At 35.9% G+C, this 18,709-nt stretch overlaps 4 protein-coding genes across 7 annotated transcripts; 1 reads left to right on the plus strand and 3 right to left on the minus strand.

The window, feature by feature from the left end:
• Window positions 1-963: 963 nt before the first annotated feature.
• Window positions 964-6,370, minus strand: LOC116003598. The gene is made up of 7 exons (XM_031243495.1): window positions 5,830-6,370; window positions 5,196-5,295; window positions 4,470-4,529; window positions 4,279-4,393; window positions 2,635-2,717; window positions 2,149-2,210; window positions 964-1,458 (listed from the first exon to the last, which is right to left on the minus strand). Exons 1-7 carry the CDS (start codon window positions 6,042-6,044, stop codon window positions 1,347-1,349), a joined length of 747 nt encoding a protein of 248 aa, XP_031099355.1. The 5' UTR covers window positions 6,045-6,370; the 3' UTR covers window positions 964-1,346.
• A 2,440-nt stretch (window positions 6,371-8,810) lies between these two features.
• LOC116005089 (peroxisomal membrane protein 13) lies at window positions 8,811-13,131 on the plus strand. 2 transcript variants are annotated; one of them, XM_031245325.1, is made up of 5 exons: window positions 8,811-8,975; window positions 9,749-9,988; window positions 10,956-11,266; window positions 12,310-12,402; window positions 12,562-13,131. In XM_031245325.1, exons 1-5 carry the CDS (start codon window positions 8,951-8,953, stop codon window positions 12,775-12,777), a joined length of 885 nt encoding a protein of 294 aa, XP_031101185.1. In that variant the 5' UTR covers window positions 8,811-8,950; the 3' UTR covers window positions 12,778-13,131. The 2 variants fall into 2 exon arrangements, with proteins under 2 accessions (XP_031101185.1, XP_031101187.1); XM_031245327.1 differs by having other exon boundaries at window positions 8,812-8,975; window positions 9,752-9,988.
• A 677-nt stretch (window positions 13,132-13,808) lies between these two features.
• LOC116004844 (F-box/LRR-repeat protein 12) lies at window positions 13,809-15,247 on the minus strand. The gene has a single exon (XM_031245023.1). The coding sequence runs from the start codon at window positions 15,235-15,237 to the stop codon at window positions 14,062-14,064; it is 1,176 nt and encodes a 391-aa protein (XP_031100883.1). The 5' UTR covers window positions 15,238-15,247; the 3' UTR covers window positions 13,809-14,061.
• Window positions 15,230-18,184, minus strand: LOC116004845 (uncharacterized protein At4g08330, chloroplastic-like). 3 transcript variants are annotated; one of them, XR_004094851.1, is made up of 3 exons: window positions 17,979-18,184; window positions 16,200-16,513; window positions 15,465-15,591 (listed from the first exon to the last, which is right to left on the minus strand). XR_004094851.1 is itself a non-coding variant. In XM_031245024.1 (2 exons), exons 1-2 carry the CDS (start codon window positions 18,002-18,004, stop codon window positions 15,249-15,251), a joined length of 369 nt encoding a protein of 122 aa, XP_031100884.1. In that variant the 5' UTR covers window positions 18,005-18,184; the 3' UTR covers window positions 15,230-15,248. The 3 variants fall into 3 exon arrangements, 1 of the variants encoding a protein (XP_031100884.1); XR_004094852.1 differs by having other exon boundaries at window positions 15,488-15,591; window positions 15,750-16,513; XM_031245024.1 differs by lacking the exon at window positions 16,200-16,513 and having other exon boundaries at window positions 15,230-15,591.
• Window positions 18,185-18,709: the final 525 nt, after the last annotated feature.

Consider the following 18,709-nt stretch of genomic DNA (forward strand, 5'->3'; position numbering starts at 1 on the left):
GTAGGAAAGCCCACAGCCGACCTGCCGAGCCTTTTGAGCACTTATTAACTTGTAACCGGGTTTGGATCCTTGAACCAATAAAAGATCGTATTTTTCAGTTTTCCTTGGTGCCCGTATTTTACAGTATCAGTAATAAATATGTTATGATCAAACTTTCATTTAATAGCATTCTAGATCTTTCAAAAAGATCGGCTCACCAACTAATTTTTTTTTTTTTTAAATAATACTAATCTTCATTTAAGGGTATTCTAGCTAGATCTTTCAAAAAAATCGATTGGCCAACTAATTTATTGTTTAAATAACACTAACCACGATAAAAGAATATAATTTTACTCAAACCATTCAATATACACTATACTCTTTTCTCCTCCTGACGTGAACAATTCCTCTTTGTTTGGCCTTTTTCTTTTATTCCTGATAGTATAGCAAAAGTTATTAAGCTATTTTGCTTTGAGTTATGCCACATTTTGTGACTATTAGCAAAGAGAAGCTTATTAACTTATTTTGTCAAAGACCTTGTGGTCTAGTGGCATCCGGTGTCCCGGCCTCAGTGGAGGAAAAAAAAACACCAATTAAATTGTGTCTCACCTTGCCGGCCTCAGTGGAGGAAAAAAAAACACCAATTAAATTGTGTCTCACCTTGCGACTGCTAGCAAAGCAAAGCTTATGAACTTATTTTAACGTGAGTTGACTGCTAACAAAGCAAAGCGTATGAACTAAATTTGACTCGAGTTGATTGAATAGTTAAGCTGTATTCAAATACAAAGCAATTCACAAGATGATTAGTTTTTTCAGTCAAACAAGATAATTATGCCACGCAAATATGATAATTGACATGGTTATCTTCAAATGTATCAATAACTTATTATTTTGAATTCAGGCAATATTCATGCCTTTGACAATTGTTTTTTTATCTTTAATTATGATTTTCATTGCTTAACCAGATGAAAGCAAAAAAGAACAAGTCAAACAAGCATAATATTTAATGGAGATATTCTTTTTTTCTAAATATTATTTACAGAAATCAAGAATCCTTTGGACACAACTACCCTCTATTGACAATGCCACATTCAAAGTACTAAACAACCTAATCCTATACTTTAATCAACCAAACCCAACAAAAGGAGGAAGAAAACTGAGTACCACAGCAGGAACATTACAAAAGAAAGCTTAAAAAATTACCCAAAAAAAAAAATTAAAAACCAAAGAATATTCAAAGCAAAATTCCAACTGAGGTACAGGGCTGCAGCTTATGTTGCTATCTAATTATATAATCTGAGGGTCTGAGCTTGAGGGCAAAATAGTCAGAAACATGATTAGTTAGCACCGCGACAGCAACCGGGATCTCAAGCCTGCTTTGGCAAGGGTGGCTGCGGAAGAAGTGTGCTGGCAAGCTCGTCGTTCAGCTTCACGGGGAGAGGTGGCATCTGCTTCATTATCTCCGGCATATCGTTCATACTGCAGTATATACAGGTTAGATTGGGGCGACTTAGTAACACAATGCAATGGTGACAAAAAACGTAAATCCAAGTGCATGAACTACGATGGTGCCAAGTACAGATTGACTCTAATGTGATGCCTCGTTGATATTTTCAAATGGGCAGATGCTATATATTGTTTTAGCAAATAGCAAGCAAACCAATTCCCATTCTAACAACTTTCATTCTCGGGATTTCTTAAAAACATCCGCTCTCTTCTATTCCTGCTGTTTAAGCCCTATATAGAGAAAAACAACAATCTGCCTATTTGGAGAGAGGCCAGTGTAACGTAATGGCATTCATAGAAAGTAGAAACACGGCCATGAACTCTTAATAACCACACATTCTAACACCTTGTTCAGAGTACTGAATTAATAGCAATCTTGAGAATTACAGGAAATATATGGCAGAAGGTTAAGCACAGGATTCATACACCAGAATTACTTGTTTTAGTGGTTAAATACCATTGCATAATTAATTTGAATTTTTTGAAAATTTGTCAAGAAAAAAAGGTGAATATTCTAAACACAGCAGGCTGCAGCTACTGTCACTGTTACCTTTCTGGAGTGTCAAAAGAGACGTGACCTTATTCAATAGTGATTTCAGTTAAAGATATGGATTATGTTGAAAGCAAAGATGACAAAAGGGGCAGAGTAAATATTTGACGTACTCATTTAAGATCGAGACGATATTATTTCGAGCCTGGCAGAAAAGACCGATGTTCTCATGTATCTGCATGGAAATAGAGTAAGAGAAAATTTAAGTACCATCAACTTTGAAAAAAAAAAAAAAAAAAAAAANAAAAAAAAAAAAAAAAAAGAACGAAAAAGCAAAAGAAAAAGACAATGCTCTGTAAATTTGAATTGTCAGTACAGTAAATTTAGCATCAACAGTCGGAGCACAACAACTGCAGATGAGGCAGTAGGCAATATGTGCACTCGGGAAGGTACAATTTAGAAAAGAAAGCTTCAAAATTCAATCATATTTTGCAACGCAGTGCGGCACAAAATCCATACTAGTTTGAAATATAACAGAAACCAAGATTTCTGTTTCCACGAAAGATCTTATTCACTGTACAAAATCCAGCAATCAGGTTTGCTGAGACAGGTATTTTAACACTTAGCTTTTACTAACTAGAGAGGTGCTCCATACTAACCTTGAAAGAAGCAAAGTTTGTAGAAATCTGATCCAAGGCATGGGCAGTTTGTTCAAGGAGCTGTCCAGCGGGGCCACCAATTGCTGCAAATGACAAAATGCAATGAGTGTAAGAATGAATTAGGAACTAATATCAGACAGAAAGGTATCTAAAGTGATATTTTGAATCATCGCTCCCCAAAAACAGTCACACAAATACAACAAGAAGACTTAACTATTCTTTTAAATTTTCATAAAGATATGGCAATTTAAGAATGAAGTGGTGATTGATTTATTTAAAAAGAAATACAGATCAACTATGGAAAATTTCAAGTTTCAGGCAAAAATTAATCAAAGACTAAGAATTTCTGAAGAATGAAATAAATCCCAATATAACAAACATTATAATATTCAGATGCATTCTACATCCCAGTAGAGTAAAATGCTATTTCAGTTAATCCTAAATGGTACATATTTAAGTACACCAACTAGGAAAAGCACACTAAATGTGTTGATTATATACCATATAGCCCATTTCCTCACAAGTTGATTAGAATTAATCGGACAAAGTCAATTGTATAACCATTGAACTTCAACAAATGGAATCTTCAATACTAATTTGCTGTGCTTAGCTAACTGTGGTGATGAAAACTGAGTATCGTATTGCTTTGAGATCTACTCTCTGAAACAGTGTTGCAAAAATCCCACCTAGGAACCGATTAATCGGCGCTTAGGCGCTGGCCGGCCGCCTAGCGTATCACCATAATTGGTGGTCTAGGTGGCCGCCTAGGCCTCCTAGGCACCGGCTAGGTCACCTAGTCGGCCAATTAGCTATTGTTCCCTTCCTTTTTAAATGGTTATTTCACTCAAAACAACATCATTTTGAGCAAAATAACCCTAAATTGTTCAAACTCTAGATTTTTTTTAGGTTAATATTTAATATTTTAGTATTAACTATTAAAGTACTAAATAGTTTACAATTAAAAGTCTTAAAAAATAAACAAACTTAAATATATATATATATATATACACACAGGTGCCTAGGCGCTAGGCGCCCCCAAGCGCCCGAGGAGCGCCTAGCTATTTTTTCAACCATGCTTTGAAATGATTTTGCAAGGTGTTCATGTTGTTTAGGTGGACAAGGATCAGAACCCAAAATGGAATCCACAAAGCTAGGAGGGGGGTCAACCACCTGAGATGGCTTCATCTCAGATTTGGCACGCAGCAACCATCTTGATCTGAGACAGCTTCATCACAGATCAGAGATGAAGAAACCGTGTTGATTTGAAATGGCAAGCAACCATCTTAATGATATAAGACGGAGAAACCAGACTCAGCAGTGAGAAGGATCTAAGTTCCATATTGCTGGGTTGATGTCAATGAAGTCTTAGGGAGGATGAAGAAAGAAAGAAAAAAATGAAAAAATTGCTATATGTAGGAATTTATTTCCACAATTCCACATAATACATTGGCTATTTGGAAAAATTGCACGGTTTTAAAATGTTCAGTGGTCTAATTGCATTTTTTTTTAAAGATTCAGTGGCTCAAGTGCATTTTCACATCTAGCTCAATGGCGTATTTGACCTGTTTTCCTTCACTAATTGCCAGAAATCATTCTTCTACAATTTTTTTCAAAATTCAAATTCAAAATGCAAGAACAACATACCTTTGTAGGATATACCATCATCATTGTCCATGGGCGTAGTAGATTGAGCATAGAAAGGGCCATTTGTACGATTTGCAACATGTGAAGATTTTGGCATAGACTCAGTTATCTTTTCCTGAAAAGTCAAGTGAAAGAGAAGTGAGCCACTTGCAAATCTTGACAGACCATTTCCTGTATTACAGACTTAGTACCTTTTTGTCTTTATTTTTCCTTGAATGATCTTCTTTTCTCCGCTTGCTGTTTTCCTTTTTCTGCAACAACCAAAAAAAAACAGAGGAAACATTTAGGTGAAACTTATAACCATTATTGATATAACAGCCCTTAACTCCAAAATAGGGTTGTGAATCATTTCTCTACTTGTAATAGCGTCTTGAGAAATTAATTGACTAGTAAAATACTAATCTACAGTTTTGCCTCATGCGTTTTGATCACAACAATCCTACCATCTACTCAAAGTACTATGCAAAGAAGGCAGAAGCATACATTTTTAGCAGAACACAAGTCATTTAAAATGGGAGATGCCATTACAATGGAAATAAATGGTGCAAACATGAGCTTAAAAATTGTGTTTGCATGGTCAAGGATTGCAATGATCTACAAAATTTTCAATCATGTAGGAAAGCAATATACCCACATGCTAGTACTATAAATTGTACACTCAATAGACATTTACACGGGCCTTTTATGGATTTATTAGAGGAAAATATTAACAAGATAAAAGTCTGTTCCATCAATTAATTTCACTTGCTGCTTGTAGTATCTAAACTCATCCAATTCCCCAATTATCCGTTCCACTTAGGACTCAGGCTCAAGAGAATCCAGTGGCTGATCATTCAACTTGTGCGTCAAAATAGCTTGATAGTGGATAAATATTAACTGAAAGGTCGAACAAAACCAACAGGAAATCAAAAACTTACGGTCATCCATCTACATCTCAGCGCTACATCCCGAACAGTCTTATCATTTAACTGCATAGCAATTTTTGCATAACGGACTATGTTGTTTTCCTTACCATATCTGCAAAAGGCACAGTACAGAATCAGCTCACTGTCTATAATGCAAATACACTCTGAATAAAAGTAGCATGTTCCACAAGGTGAGATGTCAATTAACAAAAAACAAGCATAAATACAGTGAGACATTGGATAGTGACTCCAAAAGCAAGAGGTATAACTAAAAGGCATATTTCTATCTGTTTCCCAGTTCTAGGATAAACACAAGGCAATTATTTATCCATTTAATTAAGGAAAAATAAAAAAGAATCTTTTGATGTTATTGAAGAATCTTAACACCTTCAGATTTTTTCCCTAATTTTCCTTATTTCCCTTTCAATAGGACCAAATGAAGATACAAGAGCCCAAAGAAAGAATTTTCTTCTTTTCCATGGCTGATCTAGTTGAAATCCCAAACAATTCTTTCACGCAACAGGAATTCAAAACGTTACCAAAACAAAATTCACAGTTCAGCAAATCCAGCAGAGGATATCAGATCACATGGCCACGCCGAAATTCAAGAAGTTAGAAATCAGATAAAGAAGAGAAAAGGACTTACGTTGCGAGCAATTCTTCCAATATAGACTGTTCCTCCGGAGTCCATTCCACGGAGATGCCAGGGTTGTGGCGGAGCGCGGCCTGCGTAGCCCCCAACACCGAATTTTCCGGTACAGAGACGCCGTTGCTGGTGGCGCCATTCGCGTTTCCCGTCCCTTCCTGGCCGTTGCTATTACCATTTCCGTTCCCGGCCGCCGTGTCCGCACTTGCAGCCATCCAAAACCAAATCAATTAACACCAAAAAAACAAAATCTTCCAAAAGAAACACTCAAATTCAGCTTCCTCTTGTCAATACTCTTCAGTGAAACGTTTATTTCACGGACTTGGAGCTAATCTCAGCCTTGAAGAGCGAGAATTTGTCATCGTATGAGCGAAATTTTTCTTGGATTGAGCCAAAAGCGAAGAAGATGATGAGAAAAATCTACGAACTCGTACGAATTAGGAAAATTCTTTTGGTAATGCGAAAAGGAGCTGACTCGAAACTATGAAGCGGAATCTTTAGGGACTAGAGTACTAGACTGTTGGCGACTTGGGTGGTCAAAGACTCAAAGCCGCCCACCAATTCCCTTTCCATCCCCAGCTTATACTATCATTTATTTAATAAACTTATACATAATTTTTTATGGTGTTAATAGGATCATGTATTAATTAGGTAGTTAACTAATTAGAGGTTTTAATAATAGTTAGATGTGTGATATTTTTTATTTTTTTATCAGTGTATTTTTTAATTTTTTTTTTGAGTTTTCCGATTATGTCATCCAATAGATCATTGAGGTTCCTTGTATCATCGTCTCCTCGAGATAATATTAAATAGGCCTGTAATGTATGAGATTTGATTTTTGAATCGACGAAGTAATCAAGTGAAGAGATTGAGAGAGGCTATGGTGCATAGCCATTCAATTTAGATAATGAGTGATTAGGGTGCATGACTAACTAATTTGAATAATGAATTATTGGGCGGATCTATTCAGACAAATAGTAGTTGGCGATTGCTTATGAGCAATTGATGTGGGTGCACCGTGCATGGTAAAGTGATTATGGGTGTATGGCAATTGGTTAAGGTGTGAACAATTATTATAAATCGCATAGATAGCAGGTTTAGTTATAGTCAACAATGTGAACATTGCATAATACAACAAAACAAGAAAGCATGCATGAGAATATGTATATATAGGTAGTATGATGAATCATAGTATGACAAATCACGTAAATGGAATTTGGCGGAAGGAAATTTTATTGTCCACAAAAGGTGAAATTCATTCATCCCCAATATCTCTATAAGATACTGGAGGTGTTAAGCCTATATGTGTTTGATACTTTCGATATTCATTTATCTGTTCTAAATGTATTACCGTATATTAGCTTTTATTGTAACATCCTGCTACTTCTCCTCCTTTGTACACTATTTATAGTCTGATAATTATTCATTACTGTTCCCCTTACATGGTATCAGAGTAAGAATCTCTTATGATTTTTTTTTCCTGTTTATTTCGTAACTCTCTTGTTGTTTAATCAATGGCTTCACTCATTTATTCCCAAGATGTCTATAAGATAATGGAGGGCCCATAATTTATCATTTAGGAATCAACTGATCACCCATGAAGTGGAATAAATTTTCTAGTATATATATAATTTCAACAATACAATAATATTGTAAGTCAAATAAGTTATTCTTGTTTAGTTTGAGTGCAATCACAATGCCAATATAACACTACATATGTATATTGTATAGGATAAATAAAAAGTAATTAATTATAATAAATATAATAAGAGACATTATACATAGTTGCATATAATTTATTGGCATTAGTATCACATACATCATAAAAAAAATGAGAGAGTTATTCACAACATTTAAAAACAAGTAATGGATTTTTTGAATATGAAGTTTATATTTGATAAACAATATGTAAATCGAGTTATCCTCCTTTCCGACTAGAGAGATTGATTATATGTCAAACTATTTAGAGTGGTATGGCATTTCACTATATTATTATGTTGTTTCTTGATGTATTTGAATATTCGTTGTAAACACTGAAAATTTTGAAAGATGATTATTTTTCAATATTAATATATTTGAATACATTTTGAATAATACTTGTATTATATAATTTTTTAATTAGATAATATAAAAAAGAGTTTAAAAATATTAATATTTTTTTAGTACACTCTAACCTATCTATAATATATATTCAACAAATTATGTCACCCTTGATTGAGTTGGCATTAAAACGTGAGACATTGTTTATGATGCTATCAAATTACAAGGTATTTGTCATATAAAAAATATTCATATCATACAACTATAAATATGAACTCTCATTTAATATCTTAGAAATCTTTGAAACTTATTCAGAGATCATCGTGACCCTGAAAAATATTCATATCCTACTACTTGTAATTCAATATTGAATTTAATTGTGTTCGCATTCGTTAATTAATGAATTTGTTTTATTTTTTTTAAAGTTATGCTGACTTATTAATTATAGAATTTATTTATACATATTTTTTCAATCGGTTGTAGCACAAAGAGTTAACAATACTTTTACTGAGGCTCAATATCATTCTTATATGAGAAAGTCACTACATGTCATATGAGCATAAGATACTTGGCAATTTGTTTTTTTTTTAAAGGAAAAGAAAAAGAGTTGATGTTATACAACTCTAATTAATAAACGTTAATCATAAATCATCATAATATATTATTAATTGAGGTTTTCTATAGAATTTATTAATTGGTCTCCAGAGGGTATTATGGGAATAGACAAACAGACAAGATTAAAAATGCGAAGGCATTTGGATAACGTCGGGCCGAGCTCGCAATCAAAGGGCCTTCCCGAGCTCAGGCCCGTAACGAGCGATCCCAGATGGCCCGAACCTCCCTCTTCGGTCCTCGCGATCCGCGTGTAAAATGACTACACAGGAGTATATCCCCGCGTGGATACGGTAGAGGGACAAAATCGTCATAGAGAAAATCGTCAAAGGATTCAACGAATTTTCCTGGCAAGGAAGAATTCATCATTTTCATTTTTTCCCGATAAAGGGAAAAACTTTTCGCTTCTCCTCTTGCCGTGTAGCGGTGGTTGTGAGCCGGCGATCCGCGAGCGCTGCCGCTTTGTTTTATGGAGAATAATCCGCAATCATCAGGTCGGTAGAAATTGATTTGTATCCCTAGTCGTTTCTTCTTAAATCGCATCCAATTAATTGTGTTCGGTTCTAGTAGTTTTTGTATTTCCGGAATGAATGGTTGTTGTTATGTGGGAGTTCGTTTTCTGTATGTTTCTGCTGGTGAATAAGCCTAAGGTTCACCGCGATGTACTGATGGAGGAAACTGAAAAAATTCGAGAAATTTCTTGTTTGTTTGGCAGTAGAATAATGGAATTGTTTAATTTAGTGAATCAGGGTGAAGTTTGGAGCGTTGATTATACTTGCTTTTTATTTTTTATTATTTTTTTAAAGGTTATGATGGGAATATACTAGTTGTGAGGATTTAGAATATTCAGCTAAGGACGCTAAACACATGTGAGAAGCCATCAGTTTTCTTTGGTAATCGATTTGACGATCTGTTGTGTGTGTGTTTTCCCCAGAAATGTTAGATAATTGGCTTTAGTTCCTTATAAAGAATTGAGCTAATTAGCACAAGGTCATTGTATGTTGGGATTTGTTTGATATATGAGCCTACAGGCTACAGCCATATGATTATTTGAGCTAATTGGCTTAAGATCACTGTATACTGGGAATTTGTTTTGACATTGCAAGTCACAAGTTTATGAATGATCTACAATTGCAGGGTGTGAAAATTTTCACAAGTTTCATCCTGTCTTCTTAGGATTATTTTCTGACATTCTCTTTCGGGCCTTCCATTTCCTTTCTATTTTGATATAATTGACTGGTACTTGAAGTTGATTCCCCTTTAATAGCAGGTGGTGGCTCTCCACCAAAACCTTGGGAAAGAGCTGGGTCATCTTCTGGTCCTGCACCCTTTAAACCCTCCTCTCCAGGCAACACAAGTGATGTAGTGGAGGCGTCAGGAACAGCTAATCCCGGTGAAATTGTCACAGCAGCTGACAGGAATACAGCTGTTAACAGAAACGCAGTTGCTCGGCCCGTACCTTCCCGGCCTTGGGAGCAGCAGCAACAATATGGCAGCACCTATGGAGGTATCAGCCTGCTCATTTATTATTATTATTATTTTATTTTTTCCTTTCTTCCCATTTGCTTGGAAGTCCATTATCTAGGGATCCTTTCATTAAAAAGTCTACATTTTTATCCATTGAATATGGTGTTTGATAAGGAGTATTATCATCTAGTACCTATATGCTTTGTGATACATTTGGTTCAATCCATATCCAATTGGTTGGATTGTTGGCGGAAGTAATATTTCTTCATTTTGTTAATAGTACATCAAATGCATTCATTTTTAACTCACCTAAATTTTTGTATCACCAGCTACTAAAAATGGGGACACCTTACTAAAATGTTGTTTCTAGAAGATATAGTCTGCTCATGTTATGTGTTGAATTTGGAAGATGGAATGGCCTGGCGGGTGGAGAATAACAACCACCCGTCAGTTAGGCGGAAGCAAAGTGAAGAATCAAGGAATGGAAAATGTATATAAGACTTGAAAGATATAGAAAATATATGATTCTATATTATCTCTGTGTTTCTAACAAAGAAACATAGTACATATATATATACAAACACATAACTGTAAGTAAAACTGACACCTATTCATAAACAGACACAACCCTATAGATAAACTTAACTCTTTATTTTTCAACATTATGGAATAAAACTTGTTATAAATGTGTAGAGTGAAAACCTAGCCAGTTTTTGAAGACCATCTGTAGTCTTATTTCTTATACTATGTCATCTGCGTTGGTATTTTTATTTATTTTTTCTATTAAGGTATTGGACCTCTAACTATTTGTTTTTAGAAGTCTGATTAATTATTGAATTTGTGGTGAAATAATAAGCTCATATCCTTATCTTCCAAATTTCATTCTCTATTTTGATCAGTTTGTTTAATTCCAGAATTGTAGGTTGCACTTGCGCCTTTGCTGTAATGGCATTGCATAGATCTTATTGATTTGCCTTATAAGAACTTTCTTATTGTCTCATGAACAGGTTATGGTTCAGGTTTAAACTACAATTCTGGTTATGGAACGGGAACGTATAGTTCATATGGATCAGGCGGCATGTACGGTGGTGGGTTGTATGGTAACAACATGTATAGAGGGGGTTATGGTGGATTATATGGAGGTGGCATGTATGGTGGGGGAATGTACAACAGTGGTTTGGGAGGCCAAATGGGTGGTTATGGTATGGGTATGGGTATGGGCATGGGCATGGGGGGGCCATATGGAGAGCAAGATCCAAACAATCCATTTGGCGCCCCTTCATCTCCACCAGGCTTCTGGGTTTCCTTGATGCGGGTGGTAAGTCTCTACAGTCTGAGAAGGAATTCATTTTGTTTGTCTTTGCTTTGTCAATGGTCAAGGATATACCAATTTCTTGTTAATTACCTATTGCATACTACTTTCATGTTAAATAATTTTTACCAAATAGTCTGATTTGCTTGCATTTGTCCTAAAATTCCTTTCTCTTTTGTTTATGTCAATTTGTTAGACAATTGAGGTCCATCTTAAGGAGGTTTATGTTGTTATTCACCTTTTCCTCTTTTTTTCTTTGCAATACATTAGGGGTGTGTTTGGAAACTTGGGAATCATTTTCTAGGTTTCCAGTGTTTGGTCAAAAGGAAATTACCCTCATTTTATTGGAAAATGACTTCCCATCTATTTTGGGGAAGTCATTTTTCAATTTCCACACCAACACCACCGCAACCACCGCCACCACACTACCATCGCAACCACTGCCACCACACCACCACCACCGCAACCACCGTTAACACACCACCGCCGCCACCACAACCACCACCACCCCCACTTATTATTATTATTATTATTATTATATAAAAAATAACACCACTACCACTACCACCACCACCACCATACTGCCACTATTTATATTATTATTATTATAAATGTTATATTCTAAACAAAACAATTAAAATGTTTAATTATACAATTCTGCTCATTTTTCGGAAAATGAACCAAACATACCAAGACAGTTTTTTAGAATGCAACCAAACACTGGAAATGAAAATGTTTTCTGGAAAATGACTCATTTTCCAGAAAAAATATTTTCCAGGCGTGCAGGCAGCTTGACAAGTGGGAATATGATGTTGCAATTCTGCGTGTAAATTAGGTGGCAATTTTAATGGGATCAATAAATATCCAGTTTTTTTTTTTTTTGTTTATTTGGTTGTGAATACTTTCAAAAGATGCTCTTGACATTTTCTAGTTCCCCATCCTCCACCATCCAGTATAAAGGAGTAGACTGCAAAATCATTTGGCCCTGTATATAATGTGTCTGGACTTTTTGTACTCATTTGATTATCTGTTCTTGGCTACAATTGCAGATGCAAGGTGTTGTTACTTTCTTTGGCAGGGTTGCAATCCTGATAGACCAGAATACCCAGGCATTCCACATGTTTATGACTGCATTACTTCAGGTACCAGTTTGCAGATATACATGTTTCTTTCGTCTTAAGGGTTCTCTATTTCCAATTTGAAACCTCTGTGAATTGGTTTTTATTTGGAATTGCGAGTCTGTATAGTTGCTTAATACTAACCAGTTCAATGGCTTCATGGATTGTGGGTAATGTTTGCAGTTGTTTGATCGTTCGGGGTTATTGTATGGGGAGCTAGCTGCATTTGTGCTGAGAATACTAGGAGTTAAAACAAAGCCTAAGAAAGTTCATCACCCTGGAGCTGAAGGGCTCCCCGGTCCTCGCAATCCTCATGGGAATCAAAATTTCATCGAGGGACCTAAGGCTGGTCCCACTGGAGGCTGGGATAATGTTTGGGGTAATAACCCGAATAGTTGAGGACTTTACTTGGACGCATCACTTCTGTTTTGACCTGCGCAGTCATTTTGAGGTCAGTCTGCCCGAAAGCAAGAGGACAGACAAATGTGATGTTGCTTTCTGTATGGAGTGGAACAGCCATACTGCTGTTGTTGCCTTACCAGTAGCTTAAATCATGAATGCCCTCTCTCTATATATATATACATATATGTTCATTTGGATGAGAACTGGTCTTTGTTGTTAGAAACATGGTTATTGTAGATCAAAATTTGTTGTGTCCTACAACACCCTAAGCAAAAAGGGTGAAGACAGAATAATGTTGTTTTGCTATTTATGAATTATTTACTATAGCTTTAAAATGTGTTATCTTGTGAACACTGAAATTGTGATTTAGATTATAGCAACTTGGCAATGGCTCTTCCTGAAATAATTATTGAAATGAAACTAAATTGCATCTGATCCAACTTGATTTGAGATAAGGTTTAGTTAAGGATAATTAATTGCACCCTAATCTTGAGTTGCGTTGTAAACTAGTGTAACAATTTGGTCAATTTTATACACACTTTTCTCTTGGTGTTGTTAATTTTATACACTTCTCCTAGTAAGAATAAAATCTTATATCCAATCTTACACACTGATATTACAACTAAAGTAAATTTGCTATATAATGAAATTACCAATGAAGTAAATTTGAGTTATATCTTGAAAGTGAGTGCCAGTAAGATAAATTTGAGCTGTATTTCGATAGTGAGATAGCAAGTGGCAATGTCGAAAATACAAGAGCATTGTTATTTTCTCCTTTAGGAGATAAAGTCTCACTTGTCGTTAAGAAATTAACGGTAGGAGATAAAGTCTCACTTGTCGTTAAGAAATCAACGGTAGAACATCAAGTGTAAACCTTTAAATTTCCTTTTAAGTTGTGAAGATCATTGAAATTACACGAAACCAGTAAGATGGATTACACGAAACCAGTGAGATGGAAGCAAAATATGTAAGAAGCGTCGTGAAAATTGTTAAGATTATGTGAAATTAGTAAGATTGAAAGCAAAATATGTAAGAAACTAAAGAAAGAAAACATATCATATAATCATAGTTCCACATCTGTACTGAAGCTATAAGTTTTAACCAGAAATTGCTAGCCATAGGCTAAAATGAGTGCAATTATGGTAACAGAAAATAATGTGAATTACCAACTCCATTGAAACATTCAACTATGCTCCAACTGGAAACTTTCTGGCAAGCTAAACTAAGCTTAAATCTCAAGTCCATTATGTAATAATCTTAATGTAATTTATTCTCTTCCTATTAAAACCTGAAGGCCTGCTTTGGTGCAATGCATGCTATTTCATCTTCAATGATCTCCACATCCCCTCTAGAAAGCTTAAAGATCTCGATTGCAGTAGAACTCAGGCGGGCACAGCGCATGATATACAAGGTCGAGAGTCGTTTGCAGCCATTTCTGAGAGCCCGCAATCCCTGGTCGCATAGATTGCGACATCGGTTTACATGGAGTGTCTTCAAGTTAGGGCAGTTTGATCCAACAGCTCTCCACCCCAGTATTCTGACCTCATGACAGAGTGATAGGTTCCATTCTTGAAGCAGTGGACAGCCTCTTGCAATCATCACGATCGTGGCATCACCAATGGTTCTGCAGAAACGGAAGTTGAGCACTCTCAGCCTCAAGGCAAATCCAGAACCAATGGCGGTCAGACCATCCCCACAAATATTCCAGCTCAGGTTCAACACACTCAGATACTCAAGCCCACCCCCGCTCAGAACACACCGTATGCCATCTGGTTCGAGCTTGCAGGAATCAGCTTCTACATAAGCTAGCGTTTGGGAACAGCCTTGAAATCCAATGCCACTAACAGCTTTACAATACGATATTCTGATAGCCCGAAGCTGACGGCAGTTTTGAGAAATGGCCCTCACGCCAGCATCAGAAACAAGGGAACAATACGCAAGATTCAGATCTTCCAACGCCAGGCAAGATTTAGACAAGGTCTCTAACCCGGAATCAGTTACATTACACCGGTAAAGACTGAGAATAGTCAAGGAAGAACAGCCCGAAGCAACCAAGGCAAGCCCATCAGCAGTAATTCCAAAACAACAGTCAAGGTTCAGACTATGCAACTTCGAACCATGATACTGCAACTGTGTTAAACCAGAATCGGGGAGATCGGTACAGCCAGACAAAGACAATGATTGCAGCTGCTGAAAACGGTTTAGTAACTTAAACAAATGGAAGGCACTAATGCTTGGGCTAGTGGATTGAGATAATGAGGAAATATTGAGCAGATTGAGTGAACAATGGAACTGCAAGGATCTTCGGCATGAATTTTGAATCTGTAGCCAACGGTGGCAGGTCAGGCCAAATGATTCACGGTCACAACTACAATCAAGGTGTTGAAAAATCAAATGTAAGCAATCATCAGGAAGTTGCAAGATGGTAGTAGAGCAGTCCATAGAACTATTTTCCATTTTTGCTGAAATTAGCATTCCTCTAAAGGCTGTAAAGCTCGGATCTTTATCATAATCTTTTTGAAGGATGGGCTAGTTGCGCTAGGTGAGTGAAAACCACATAGAGCAGAAGAGTCTCCATACCCATAACCAATTATAACTCCACAATTCCGACAAAGCAGTTTTGTTTTTGAACGATTTCGGCCCAAAGAAATAGGAAAACAATTTACTTCATCAACTTGAGTATACCGACTGAGGTCAATGGACGTAAAGGGGATAAAACCTTTCTTAATCTTTTTACTATACTCAGAACCAATTCCAGTAGTTACACGGTTAGAAGATACTAAGTTGAGATGATATCCGCAAGAGCCACAGCTGCAATAATGAGCACAATAGCAAATTAGTTCACAATAAAAAGATGTCCTTTAAGCTAAAGGCAATTAGGCATCAATAAAGAAAGAAAGTTGAGTATCATCTTTAATTTATACTCGAGGTTAGAACAAATAACAACGGAGAAAATGAAATAAGCTCACCTTAACCGGAATATCTTGAATACCAACATTGTGTATACAATTAAAGTACAGCTTAATGCACTACCCACAGATATATATATCCAAACTGAATATTAAATAATTCACCCAATATTCAAATCCAAACTCGACCCATTTAAAAGGAAAAAATAAATACAACATTAACACATTCCTATAAGAAGCCATTTCGTTGCCATCTCTTTGTAACATATATTGAAGCTTCCTAAGAATGGGCTCAAAACAAAGTTTCTATAGAGTATACACAATAGACAATGTTGCAAAAGGGACTAGTCAGGCGCTTGGGGGCGCCTAGCACCTAAGCGCACTAGTAATTAAAAAAAAAATAGAAGGCAGTGTTCCAGAGAGGCAAAGACAATAAATATAAATCAAAAGTAGAAGACAGTGTTCTAGAACTGCATTCAGCCAAGGCATTTTATAAGAGGAGCAACTGACGAGTTGTAGGCGAGGCCAGCGGTGACAAACAATGATGAGGCACCGTGTAGCGACTATGACGACAAGCAGACGATGAAGCTGAGGAGGCCTGTGGCTGTTGTGACGGCGAGGATTAGATGGCTGGACGACGACGACGCTAAGGCTTTGCGGTTGTGGAGAGGGTGATGCTCGATGCTTTGGACTTCTTCTTCTTTTTTGGGGGGTTTTATCAAATTAGGGTTGGCCGAGTTGGGCGCCGAGTTGGCCGAGTTGGGTGCTGACTCGGCCGAGTTGAGCGCCGAGGGCGCCTAGTTAGCCGCCCGCCTAAAAGACGCCTAGGATATACAAGGAAGAACAAAAATTACAAAATTGTGAAAGTTGAACCTCAAATAGGATATCGTGTTTATAATTTGCTTATGAAAATAGCATGCACTCAATAACATATTAAAGCTCTCCCAAATTTGTTCTTAATGACTCATTATTAATGAGTAGGCTCTCAACTAAAGAGTAGTGCAGTAAAACTAACGTGGTACCAAACAAGCATGATATTTACTTTACTTTAAAACTTGCAAGTGTATTGACTTGGAAGCCTAGTTCATATTGGACGGTTTTATCTTCCTGTTCTAGTGTGTGATATTGTGATCTCTCTATGAATTATTAACTTTGGAGAATTCATGAATTATACTACGTCAATCATGAAATTCCTCTATGTACCTCCTAGAAACGGAGTTGTCAAAGAGATGCTAAATGGAATTTGAGAATGTATTCTTCAAATTGCTCCGTGTGTCACCCCAAGTGGGTAGTGTAAAGTTGTCTCTTTTACAAAACGGTACCATTTCAGACTTGTCAACACTGTTTCTTACTAAAACAAATGACTTATGTGCCTTTCTCTACTCTTGCTTCACACAAATGACTACTGGTCTAGTTAAAAGATATCGTTTGTATAGGTGGTAACACCATAGCAAAATCTAAAACAATGATGCAATGCTTTTGGGGGTGGGGGTTTGCTGTGTTACCTTGTTTTCAGGTTAAGAATCAGGGATAGGGTGATAATAATCCCATAATCCCATTTCTCTAGGACTAGTATACATATACAGAATCTATTCTTTGTATGATGACTATGAAAGATAGAGCCACTAAATATATATTGTATTTTGGTGCAATCACCGAAAAAACATCTTGCGGAATCACAAAAACTGATACCAACAAAGTGACAATAAGCAAGCTGTAAGATGCAATGTGATCTTTGCCACACACAACCACAGAACCTATAAAATTAACTTCTCAAAAAGCATTGCATTTGTTCATTGCCCAGCAAATAAAATACAATCCAAAACCCTGGCTAGTAGCATAAGAAAACAATCAAATTCATAGGTGAAGAGAAAACACCATCTTGGCAGTAGCATTATTACTTCTTCAAATTCAGCACCCTTGCTAGAAACACAAGTACTCTTCTAGCAGATAATATGATTCTAATTTGTATAATCACAGCAATCGAATAACCAAGGGTGGGAGAACACAATAATGAAAATCCAGACTCAATTACAAACTGGAAACAAAACAAAAAAAAAAATCAAAATTGCCAGTAACATAAGAAAACAATCAAATTGATAAGAGTAAAACAACTAATCAACTATAACAACAACATTCCAACAATCAAACATTCATACTTTCATACAAATAAAACCTTGGGTGAAAATCAATAATCCAATTCAATTGAGATTAAAATCGAGCTGAAAATAGAAAACCTGAAGAGAAAAAGAGAAGCTCTGGATGAGAAATACGGGGAAGAAGATAAACCTGTAATTGACATCAGCTTGGGACATCTTAAACGTTAGATCAAGGCTGATCCCATTGAGTATCTGACACTATCAAATCATTGTCTCTCCTTTCTATTAGTACAGTTATCAAATCAAATTTGTATATTTACACTGAGAAGATATATAAATTAAGAAGACATTTTGCCGAGGGTGGAAGATGGTGAGAGCTACGAGGACTTTATTGCTGTGTTTTACTTGCGCAGGCAATTTGAGTTTTTTCCATTAATTATTTTGCTTTATTTGTTTTAAGAGAAAATTGATATTTGGCAAAAGGGTCAAATAGACCTATGTACTAACACTGATTGTTCATCTAGCACCATGAACTAAAATATGATTCATCTAAGTTATTATACTCCTAATTATTTTTCATCTAGCATTTTTAGCCCATTTATAACCAGTAACCCATCTAATTTGTTGACATGGAAAAATAAAATAATAAAAAATGATGACTTGTTATTTATATGGATGTTTTGGATGATTTTACCCTATTTCATTAATGAAGAAAATGATTTCTTGCAATGAAATAGGGTACAAATCAAAGTTGTTATATAATGTTTTAATTACAGTGTACTGCACGACTGTATATGTATAGTGGGATATTCAAAGTTGTTCGGCAATGAAATTCCATGAAAATCGATATATTAAAATTAAATATAATAACTTATTAAGATATTATATTGGGTAAATTTTATTATTTTTTAAAAAATAATT

This window comes from Ipomoea triloba, chromosome 14 (genome assembly GCF_003576645.1).
Source record: "Ipomoea triloba cultivar NCNSP0323 chromosome 14, ASM357664v1".
Classification (NCBI taxonomy): domain Eukaryota; kingdom Viridiplantae; phylum Streptophyta; class Magnoliopsida; order Solanales; family Convolvulaceae; genus Ipomoea; species Ipomoea triloba.

Bases quoted from the DNA above. Each gene is read 5' to 3' on its own strand.
- LOC116003598 (XM_031243495.1), bottom strand. From the start codon at position 6,044: ATGGCTGCAAGTGCGGACACGGCGGCCGGGAACGGAAATGGTAATAGC. The intron at 2,211-2,634 runs GTTAGTATGGAG...ATTTCCATGCAG, and splicing joins CAAACTTTGCTTCTTTCAAG to ATACATGAGAACATCGGTCT. The intron at 1,459-2,148 runs GTACGTCAAATA...TATATACTGCAG, and splicing joins ATCGTCTCGATCTTAAATGA to TATGAACGATATGCCGGAGA.
- LOC116005089 (XM_031245325.1), top strand. From the start codon at position 8,951: ATGGAGAATAATCCGCAATCATCAG. The intron at 8,976-9,748 runs GTCGGTAGAAAT...CCCCTTTAATAG, and splicing joins GAATAATCCGCAATCATCAG to CAGGTGGTGGCTCTCCACCA. The intron at 9,989-10,955 runs GTATCAGCCTGC...TCTCATGAACAG, and splicing joins ATATGGCAGCACCTATGGAG to GTTATGGTTCAGGTTTAAAC.
- LOC116004844 (XM_031245023.1), bottom strand. From the start codon at position 15,237: ATGGAAAATAGTTCTATGGACTGCTCTACTACCATCTTGCAACTTCCT.
- LOC116004845 (XM_031245024.1), bottom strand. From the start codon at position 18,004: ATGTCCCAAGCTGATGTCAATTACAG. The intron at 15,592-17,978 runs GTTTATCTTCTT...TCATTATTGCAG, and splicing joins CAAGCTGATGTCAATTACAG to CTGTGGCTCTTGCGGATATC.